This window comes from Condylura cristata, unplaced genomic scaffold (assembly GCF_000260355.1).
Source record: "Condylura cristata isolate star-nosed mole 26May11 unplaced genomic scaffold, ConCri1.0 scaffold00015, whole genome shotgun sequence".
Taxonomy (NCBI): Eukaryota; Metazoa; Chordata; class Mammalia; order Eulipotyphla; family Talpidae; genus Condylura; species Condylura cristata.
In genome coordinates this window covers 6,213,758-6,224,239 of record NW_004567116.1, presented here as the reverse complement: position 1 = coordinate 6,224,239, position 10,482 = coordinate 6,213,758, and the positions used below count along the sequence as shown (strand labels likewise).

General features: G+C 50.7%; 2 protein-coding genes across 2 annotated transcripts in view; both read right to left on the bottom strand.

Annotated features, from left to right (window-relative positions):
- Positions 1–811, bottom strand: part of PRG3 (proteoglycan 3) — a 3,979-nt gene extending 3,168 nt beyond the window's left edge. The window contains exons 1-2 of the mRNA XM_004683466.2: positions 784–811; positions 311–440 (exon numbers count right to left, since the gene is read on the bottom strand). Coding sequence (XP_004683523.1) covers positions 311–371 — 61 coding nt within the window. The 5' untranslated portion in view covers positions 372–440; positions 784–811. The remainder of the gene's footprint in view (positions 1–310; positions 441–783) is intronic.
- Positions 812–6,379: 5,568 nt separating this feature from the next.
- Positions 6,380–9,251, bottom strand: PRG2 (proteoglycan 2, bone marrow (natural killer cell activator, eosinophil granule major basic protein)). The gene is made up of 6 exons (XM_012725264.1): positions 9,231–9,251; positions 8,564–8,633; positions 7,750–8,063; positions 7,298–7,429; positions 6,727–6,838; positions 6,380–6,508 (listed from the first exon to the last, which is right to left on the bottom strand). Exons 2-6 carry the CDS (start codon positions 8,619–8,621, stop codon positions 6,450–6,452), a joined length of 675 nt encoding a protein of 224 aa, XP_012580718.1. The 5' UTR covers positions 8,622–8,633; positions 9,231–9,251; the 3' UTR covers positions 6,380–6,449.
- Between the last annotated feature and the right edge of the window lie 1,231 nt (positions 9,252–10,482).

The following is a 10,482-nucleotide window of genomic DNA, read 5'->3' as shown; positions in this document are numbered from 1 at the left end:
CCCAAGCCCTCCTAGGGACGCCACAACTGGAAGTGTCTTCTCAGTGTTGGACCAAGAGAGAACGCTTGGGTCACTCACACACAGAGCCTGACTTCTGGATGACACCAACTGTGTGTGTTGGGCAGGCCAGGAAGCTCCTGTGAGAAACAGCTCATCTTCACAGGCAGCTGGATTTTCTTCATCTGTGACTCAGGTCACAGTTCTGAGCCCAGGAGAAATCTAACCAGGGATGACTGAGGCAGCTGAAGAGGAGAGGCTATGACCCTGACCCTTTTTAGTGCAGGGAACAGAGACATGGATGAAGACTTACCCAGATGAAGGGCAGCAACTCTCCCCAGCAGGAGAAGGGACAGGAGCAGGGGGAGTTTCATATCTACTGCTCTTGTGTTGGGCACACAGCTCCACTCTCTCCCTGGAGACGTCCTGTGTCTGCACAGCACCTAGGACATAGCAGAGACACAATGTTTAGCTGCTGATCAAAGACCAAATGCAAGAGCCTCTTCCATCTCCAATGAATAGACCCTGAGCTGAAGAATCAGGAAAAGGACACAAGGGTGACAGCCCCTGACAGTGCCATCTCTGCTCCTGGGGGACACTTGGGCTGGACCCTTGCTCCTGCAGGAACAGGTCTGCTCAGCTCCAGGGTCCACTTCATCCACACTAGGGAAGGAAGTGACCGTTAGTGACCAAGGTGTTTTCCAGATAGGGTCCTGCTTCCTCCTAGGTCCTGGACGCTTCCTCCCTGAGCATCTGAAGTGGGTGGGGAGGAGGGTAGATACTCACCTCCACAGTGTCTGAGACCTCCACTGCTAGTGCTTTGGCTGCTGGGCCCCACCGGTGGCCCTTATACTGGGATTTTGGGGAAGTGGGAAGAGGCCAGGACGATTGTGTCAGGTTGGGGTGAGAAGCAGTGGACCTAATGATAAGATGCTTGCTCAATTCTCTTGCCCTGAGCCTCTCCCTGCTGAGACCACCAGAACCTGCCACCGGCTGTAGATGCCCATGCAGCCTGGTGTGCTGGAGAAGACCCTGATGTCTACAGGCAAACTTATTTTCAGTACCCTTAAGGCATTCTGGCCTGAACACTATCTATCTTCCAGAAACAGCCTCCTCCAGTTAATATCCCTGAAAGTGCACCCCCAAGGGGACCCCCAAGGAAAGGAGAGGAGTGGACCAAGGAGCCTCAGAGTCCTGTGCTTTTCTCCGGGTACCTTCTATATGTCACATCCTGAGTCCTCACCTTCCCTCATCCCCATGAGAGTGATTATCCCTACTGCACAATTGGGAAAATGAGATTCAGAGAGAGAAAGGGACTTGACACATTACACCAGAAGTGGGGAAACTGAGATCTCTAAGTCTTTTTGGCCCCAAAAGTTTTTTGTGCCTTTTCCTCTCTCCTCCCCTTACTCTCTTCCTCTCCCACTCTTCTTCATCTCCCACTCTTTCTCATCTTTGATGTGCAAAACCAGCCTATGCTTTTCTTCTGAACTGTGAATCAAAACCAAGGTTCAAAACCTTTGCAATATGACCATCTAGAGTTAAGTAAAATTTGGCTGTGGGGAGCTCTCTGTGCACTGCAGAAAGTTAAGCTGCTTCCTCGGGCTCTATCCACCAGATGTCAATAACACCCCCCCAGTCACGACCATCAAAATATGTCCACATGCTTCCAAATGCTCTCTGAGGAACACAATCACTCCAACTGAGGAATGCTAGTCTAGAATATGTCCTATTGGCAACCTCAAGGCACATCTTTTAGTAAGAAGGCAAGGAAGGGCTCAAGAGGAAAGCTCTGTGTGGAGTCATGGAGATGTTAGGGCCCCCTTTCCTACCCCCACTCTCCATCTCCCACCAGCCTGCAATCACCACTGTAGGGGGAAGTGAGTGAGGTTTTCTCCTCAAATGCAAAATTGAAGTGAATAACTGAAGAGTTCAGTAGTAAAGATAAGTAATATTTTAATGCAATCTTTCTTAAAAATCACATAAATGCAAAAAATCCACAATGACTATCAAAACTTGAATCAACCAAGTTCCAGTCAAATTCACAGTCAGCAGAGGCTGACTCTGCCAGCGGCCACTGCCAGGAGCTAGTGCTGCCCTCGTTAGTGTGGGCTCTGTGACACCTGGTGCCATATTTGTTCCACGGATTCCACTCCAGGCCTCATGCTCAGAGCACCAGGAACAGGTAGCCCAGAGGTGAAGAGATCTGGCTTCTCCCCCATCCCCTGCTCTCCTGGGGGCCATGAATGAAGAAGTAGCTGAACGGTTTTTTCTGGCCTGATTGCAGAGTAACGGACTTGGCCACTATCTATCTGGTCCAACAGATGAGATACTTGCTTATCTGCTTGACCAGAAGACAGGGTTGACCAATTCCAGTGCTCTCTCTGGATCTCAAGCTTAAGACCCTTCTAGTAGGCCATGGGGCAACCTCACTTTACTTCCTCATCATGGGGTCTACAGGGGTGCAATTGGGCCATGAGTTGGCACCATGGAAAGCTTTCACTTGAACGTCCCTGTTTTACTTGGAATCCAAGAGCTTAAATAAATTGCCTGAGATGACCCAGCAGGTTGGACGCAGTGCTAAGCCCAGGTCTTCCAGCCATCTTTCCTCTGCCTCCTCTCTCTGACCCTCTTTCTATAGCTCACCCCTTCTGACATGGACCCAGTTTTCCTCTCATACAGACCAAGGCAAAGCATTTCCATCACTTCAATGACCTCTTCAATAACCATGGGGATGCCTCTACTTTAAAAGCAGACAGAATATTTTTGAAGGTCCACCAAAGACCAAATGTTCTGCTTTGTTTAGGTGTTTGCATCTATTATCCTACTTACTTGATCTCCACAATCATTCTACATGTTAGCTACTGCTGTCTCTAGTCTATATAACCACTGCAGAAGCTCAGAGCTTAAATGACTTGACCAAGGTCATACAAGAAACAGCCTGTGGGGTTTCTCTGATCCCCACATCTTGCTTTGTTTGATGTACCCACCCCAGTGGGCTCACCCCAAGACAATCTGTTAATGGCCCAACATTTTCAGCATCCCAATACCTCCAAGTCTCTGTTTTAGTGCCTCTGGTTTTGCATTTACATGCCTGTTCTGACTCTTGTCTCAGGATTCAGTCCAGCCTCACAGTAGGGTTGACTCACCATCTTGAGAAGCATCAGTGACCTTCAACAACATAGATTGGAACTTTAGGGTTCACTGATCTACAGGTTCCACATTCTTGGACTCAACCAACCATGCACATGGATCAGTTGAATATGAAGGAACGATCAGATCCAAGCATAAGTTGTACATGGATTTTCCACTGTGTCACTGCTCCAAACCCCACATTGTTCAGGATGTATAACTGTGCATCTGTGTACACACTGTCCAACTGTTAATGAAATCACAAACCCCAGCTTTCTCACCTCAAGTTGTGACTGATGATAGGACCTACCACTCATGAGATCGGCTCCAATAAAGCTCCCAGAACAGTGCCTGGCACAGGAGGTGGGAACTGCGGGAGGATTTGGGGGGGCTGGTGTCAGGAAGCCAGGACTAGGATTGTAGCCCTAATTGACAAATAAGCACAGGGTGCTGGTAAGTGCCAGGTAGGTGCTTTGCACAGTCCGGGACGCCAGGATTTCACCACAAAAAAGCTATATGAGTCCCACAGAGCTTACTTAAGATCTTGTTGGAGAGGGAAAATGTGCACACACAAACACATATTTTAGAAGGACAGGCCAGCCTTCTTATTTTATTCCTTTTACCTTTTACTTGTTTGTGTGTGTGTGTGTGTGTGTGTGTGGACATCCACCATGCCTCCTGTAAAGTAGGGGGCACCATGAAGGAATTTGAACAGAGTGAGTGCATCCAAGTAATGGGGTCAAGGTCAAGATAGCTCAGTCATGCTCCCTCCTGGATGTTAGCCTCCCAAAGAGGATCTCTAGGGACTAAAAGTCCCATGTCTGTCACAACACCCTTCCCCAACAGTGGAGCTTTATGAGGACCCAGACAGTCCAGCCACCATGGAGGGAGGACCCAGGTACCTCATAGATGCCTACTTGGGGGGAGGTTTTTTTGCCTTCTGTTACTAATAGAGGGAGAGTGGAAAGCAGTGCCTTTCCACACCAGAATGCAAAGCCCATGAAGGCAAGGAATGAACTCCGCCCCCACTGCCTCCTCCACGCACCCAGCCCTGGGGCTGAGCCCCTGAGTGTTTCAGAATCTCACCCACTTTGAAATCCACAGATCGGTGCACAGCAGTTACGATGGACCTCAGTTGATCTTTATCTCTTTCTCAACCTACCTTGTAGCCTTGAGCAAGCCACTTCTCCCAGTCAGACCTCACTCCAAAAACTAAGGGTCTTGATTCGCCCACCCTAAGCCCTGGTCCCATCTGCAATTCTCCTATATCAAAGAATCTGAATTGAAAGGGGTTTCAGGGAATCGGCCCTTAATTTCTGCTCACGGAATGCCTTCCTTCCTCACCTCTGAGCAGGACTCCTCATCGCCAGCTGACTGGCAGTCCTGTGTCCCCAGAGGAGCTCCAGAGTAGGGGTTTCTCCTCACTGTGCTCCCACCTCACATGACCGTCTCCTGAAGGGGAGAGTGGCCCCACATTTCCAGCCATGGAATTGTATGAGTTAAGGAACATGTTCTGGAGCAGTCTAAGCTCAACACTGGTCACATGTAGATGCTCAGCCTTGGACAAATCTTTGAATGGGTCCTAAGCCCCCTGAGCCTGGCCCTGTGAAATGACATTGTATGTCCATGTATAGAAGGTCCCTGACAGTTGGGGAACACACAATCAGCAGTAATGATTAGTAGATGCGTGTGTGTCTATATTATAAACAACTAAATGTTCCTGAATGGCAGGGAGCCGTAAGGTGTCTACCTGGGCTGTGTACAGAGTTGGATGTGTGACAGGTTGTCTGATACTGGGCCTCCCTGGTATCAGTGCTAACAAGCTGTCTCCAGCCACTGAGACTTGAGTTCAATCCCCAGCCAGGGAGCTGACCCACACAGCACAGCTGGCCTCTCCTGTCTCCCCGCTGCTCCCCTCAGCAGTGGATTTCATTGGATCTCCCTATTCTGCTCCACACTCTGTCTCTGGTGATTCCTCTCACACCATGCCCCCCCCCACAACTCTGGCCTGAACCCCAGCTGTTGTGTGCATAAATAAAATAAATTAAAAAAAAAAAAACCCTGTCTGATACTGGATTTCACCAGAAACAGGTTATAGTATAAGGGGTTGGGAGACTCAGGGACACTAATAGGGAAGATGTGCAGTCACAATTAAAGGCATGTTGATAGCCCAGCTACCTTGATTCCAGACTGGGTGGAATTCTGAAACGCTCTTGAGCTCAGCCCTGAGCAGGGTGTGTGGAGGAGGCAGCAGGGGCAGACTTCACTCCTTGCCCTCATGGGCTTAACCTTCTGGTGTGGAAAGGCACTGCTTCCCTTATGCCTTTATTAATAACAGAGAATAGCAAAACCTCCCACTTGGATCAATGGGAAGCCTGGGAAACAGTGCTCAACTAATGACTTAGACTTATCCCCCTCAAGGGACAAGAGAACATGTGGAGTTCCCAGTGCTCCTCTGTTCTCAGGGATATTGTCTTGGTGCCCAGAGTTCCCGCTTATCAGCTAGGTGTAGGGTCAGGCAGGGGCCTCTCACCAGGGCAAAAGTCCTGCCATGAGGAGCACCCTGGGAAACCAGTATCTGCTGAAACCAGCAGGCAGCTAGCAGAGTGGAGATAATCTGCTTAGACTGGCAGGAGTAAGGGAGCCCCCCAGGCAACAGCCCCTGGCCACCCCCCAGCTGACACCCCTAATCCCACTCCCCAGGCGTGCACACTCCTCAGTTGCTTGGGCCACCTTTGCACTCAATGCTGGTCAACCTAAGGCTCCTTTGGCTGGGGTGCACGTCACTTCCGTTGTGGCCCCTCGGGGCTTCCCATGGTTGCACTTGCACTTGGAGGGCTCTTTCCCTCATCCCACACAGCTTCGACACTGCCGCCCTGAGAGGTGACACTTACATACACAGTCCTGGCACTGTGGATGTTCCCCAGGGACATGCTTATTTCCCGGGCACAAGACCCCCAATTTACAGATGGCAAAGAAAGCCCTGGGGCAAATGCAAATCCACCGTAAGAGGCTGCAGAGATATGCAGGGAGAGGTAGCTCCAGGTGCTCGGGAATCCTGCTCTATCAAGGGCCCAACAGGCCCATCTCTTGTCCCCAGAAGATCCCCGTGTCTCTAGGTGTCCCCCATCTCCTTGAGGAGGGATAGTGTTTGGGTGCTCCACGTGGGGGCTGAGCAGAATGGACCAGTGGTCAGAGGAGAAATACATCAATTTCAGAAAAAGAATTTTATTGCGGGGGGTGGGAGGAAGGAGCCCCAGGTAGTGGGGAGGAGGCAGCCGTGCAGGAGGGGGCGACCCTAATGTCCTACAGGGTCCAGCTCAGTAGGAACAGATGAAGGGAAGCTGTGTATAACAGTGAGACAGCCGCCACTGGCCTCCTGAAGACAGAACAGGGGGCACTCAGCCTCTTGTTCCCCCCCCCCCCGCCAACTCAGCCCCAGAAGGGCCTCGCCCCCGCCCCACTCCACACCTCAGGGGCATGGAATGTCAATGCCCAGGAGGCAGCTCCCTTGGGAGGGTCAGGCAGTGCTTTCTGGCACCTGCTCTCTCAGCCTCTTCCCCACATGTCCTTCCCATCATTCACCCCCCCCCTCACCTCGGGTACACAGGGTCACACAATGGCCATTATAGATTGCAGGCTGGCCAGGAGCCCAGTATCCAAAATTCCAGGAAGAGTTATCCATCCAGCGAAAACGTCTGCAGTGACCCTAGAGGAGGCAGGAGGGGAAGGTGGAACATGAGGCCAATGGAAGGCAGCCCCTGCCTGGTCCTCCTGTGCCCATCAAGCATCTCCCTTGACTGCTGGACTGGGATGGACACTGTTTGGGCCCATCAGAATGCCCCACAGAAATCATCACTGTCACATCCTACACATCCCAGCGACACAGATATCAAGCGGTCAAGCAGGAGTTGCAATCTCACTCCAGAGATGAGCCAGGCTCAGGGTTGCCCAAATCATGCACAGAGGCTGAGTGACATTATGTCCACGCTGATTTGAAATCCCTGGCTCTCCCCAATGCTTATGCACCTCCTTTGTTGTCTCACCCAGATGCCCATCTATCCCCAGTTTTCCAAGGGATCCCGACAGGAAGAACAGCAAACTGGGGCAAGTTGAGCACCACCCAAGGTTATGGGGTGCCCTCCACTTTGAGCTGGGACCCTCTCACCACTCCTGTGACAAGTCCTCCAATCCAGACTTGGCCATAGTTGAGTCCTCTGATTAAGCACTGGAGATGGTTATTGAAGTTGAAGTTGTGGACGGAGGTGAGTTGGCCCCTATAGCAACATTGGCAAGTATACTGCAGAGCAGAATAAAAGAGGCAGAATTGAGTGCCCTTCCCACAGGAATTCATGTGGCCTTCACCTCGGATCTCTAAGTCTCCAAAGTTCTTCTCCACCCTTCCCTCCCACCACACAATCATGTGAACACTAGAGATCAAAGTATTCTTTGGTTTTGACTGGACCCTCATCCCTTACCCCCAACACCTGGGTGGGTCTCAGTCCTGGATGACACCCCTCATGTCCTCAATGGGGAAGATAACCAGCCACATGGAGGCTAGAGGCCTTTCTCCACCTCAATCCCATCCCCAGACTTCAGCCTCATCCAGGGGCTACTCACCTGAGCGTAATTAAAATTCATCGGCTGTCTCACCAGGAGGTAGCGTTGGTAGGTCTTGTACCCAGGACTTCCCACAAGTTCTACTGTGTCCTCTTTCTTAGGGCACTGAAAGCTTTTGTCCACTGTACCCAGGTCTGAGATTGCCTTAACAGCTCTCTCTTCCTCAAGGGCACATTCACTTCCAGAACCTCCGTCTTCATCTATGGACAGCTGCGTCAGCTCGCCCCCAGGGACCTCCTTTGCCTCGTGTTCTGCTGTCTCCCCATTTTGAGGCTGGCTCTCATCTCCCCCGGGGCTCTCAAAGTTGGGAGTCCCTGAGAAGGAGAAAGAGCAAAGCACCCATCTTCACATCGTCACCTGTTCTCCACAGCACCATGGACAGCTCCCACTAGCCAATGACATCCGCCTGCTCACCTCGGGAAAGAGGAACCTGGAATTAAGCCTCCATGAAGAGAACCCAGTCTCCCACATGAAGTCATAGGGGCTACGAGCGAGGACTCAGAGCCAGGCAAGTGGGGTTTGGGTGCTGGTTCCAACATCTACCAGCTTCATGTCTTAATGTTATGGATATGTAACATAAGGATGCTATGAGGATTAAAGGAGAAAATGCATAGAAAATGTTTAGCCCCCTGCACTCAGTGAGCACAAAGTACTAGGAAGCTACTGCTGTGATCATCATTAGCATGATGTAGAGCAAGGTTGAGAACGTTACTGCCGAGTCAAGACCACAGACATCGAAATGCCCTGTGGACACCCTGTGATTCCCAGCTCTAGAGTCCCTGCCACTTTGTGACTGATAACCAGGGACACTTACTCAGATGAAGAGCAGAAGCTGCCCCGAGCAGAAGAGCCAGCAGGACGGGGAGATTCATCTTGGCTTTGTTCTGCAATGGAGAGCACAAATTTATCAAACACACACACACACACACACACACACACACACACACACTCATGATGAGGGGACTTTGGGAGTGAGGTAGAGAAGGAACTATGAACTGGAAGTCAAGATGGACCAGGTAAGTTAAATGCGAAGCTCAGCCCGGGTGCTCCGGGACACAAGGACCTCTTTTGGAACAGAATAAAGCAAACAACACATAAGCAGCCACGGCTTGTTTTCCTGGAAGCAAAGAAGGAAATACACCTTAATTTACTTGTGTTTAATCAGAACCAAGAGAGGATGCATGGTGGCCTTAAAAACACATGGTACTTAGAACATGTATCCCTCCTTCTACTGCAAACAGCCACAGATACACACACACACACACACACACACGCCCTCCACCTCCATCTTCCCCAGCCCACAAGAGCTTTCCCACACCTCAGAAGAAATATGAAGGAGGACATCCGTCTCCTGCTGACACCACAGTCCTGAAGCCCTAGGCTGTCCCTGCCCTCCAGAACCTCCCAGCCTGGGCCAGGCACATCCCAGGAGGATGAACACAAACCCGGAAGCTGCTCCATGGCAGAGGAAAAGCATTTACCTGCCCAGAAGCCTTCCAGAGTACCAGGGAACTCCGTGAGCTCAGAGCTCATTTTGTTTCCCCCCATGATGGCACTTTATAGGGGTAGATCAGAGGAAGCTCCACAGAGGAAGGTAGGTTGGCCCCAGTCTGAGGAAGTGGAGGGCTGATAAGAGCTGTTTCTTCACTTCCATGGGGAGCCCATTCTTTTGCTTCCAGATTCTCTCCTGACACCCCCTTCAGGAGCCTGCCAGCCACTCTGACACTGCATTGGGTTAAAGCTTCTTCTGCTGGGTTGCACTACTGAATCTCCTATTGAGCTTTTCCAAAACACACAGTTCTCCAGCTTTAATGGTGCAAATGTAAGCTGCTACCGACATTTTGGAAAGAAATGTCAATTTCTTCTAAAATTACCCGTGCAAATATCATTTGCACAATCTCACTCTTTGGAGACAATCTTTTGGAAATGAAAGCACCTAGAAGAATCCTTTTGCAAAGCTGTGTATAGTTTGTGTTTGTAGACATGAACGTCTCCATGAAAAGGAGGCACTGGCTCTAGTATGGACGGATTTGTGGTGACAAGGAAGGGCGGAAGCAGGGCTCTTCTGGGCAGACGCGGCAGCAGGAGTGCAGGTGGAGGGCGATGTCCTTGGCATTGGCAAGGGACAGCATTCTTTCCTTATGGCCAAAGTTAACGGGGTCCACGTAGGGAAGGGGCAGGAAAAACAGGGGACATGCATCCCATCTTGAGACGAGGAATGGCAGCACCCCCCCCCCGTACCCAAGGACTTGCAGAGACCCAGCAGGCATCAAGGAGATAAGTCCACAGGAGCCTGAGAGGGAGGCTCGCTCTGGTGGCTGCTCGTAACCACTCTCTGCCTCCCAGCAAGGCCACTCTGTAGGCTGGACAGACGCGGCAGTCACAGCTGGTTCTTGGCAGTTCTTGGCAGTTGGGCACCCTACTCCCAGGGAAGTCTGCTGTTTGGCTCACACTCTCCAAAGTCTGAAATCCAATCTTAGTGATCCTAGAAATTCCACTTCATTGACCTACAGTGAAGAAGTCAGACACATCTGAGTTGGAATCTAGGGTCTTCCACCTAATAGCTGTATGACCCTGCACAATTCCTTAACTTCTCTGTGCCTCATTATCATGGTTAAAAGACACAAAAACACTGATTGAAAGAGATACCTGCACCCCCCTGGTTATTGCTGCTTTATTTACAATTGAAAAAACATGGAAGCAGCCCAAATGCCCAAAAGTAGATGACTGGAT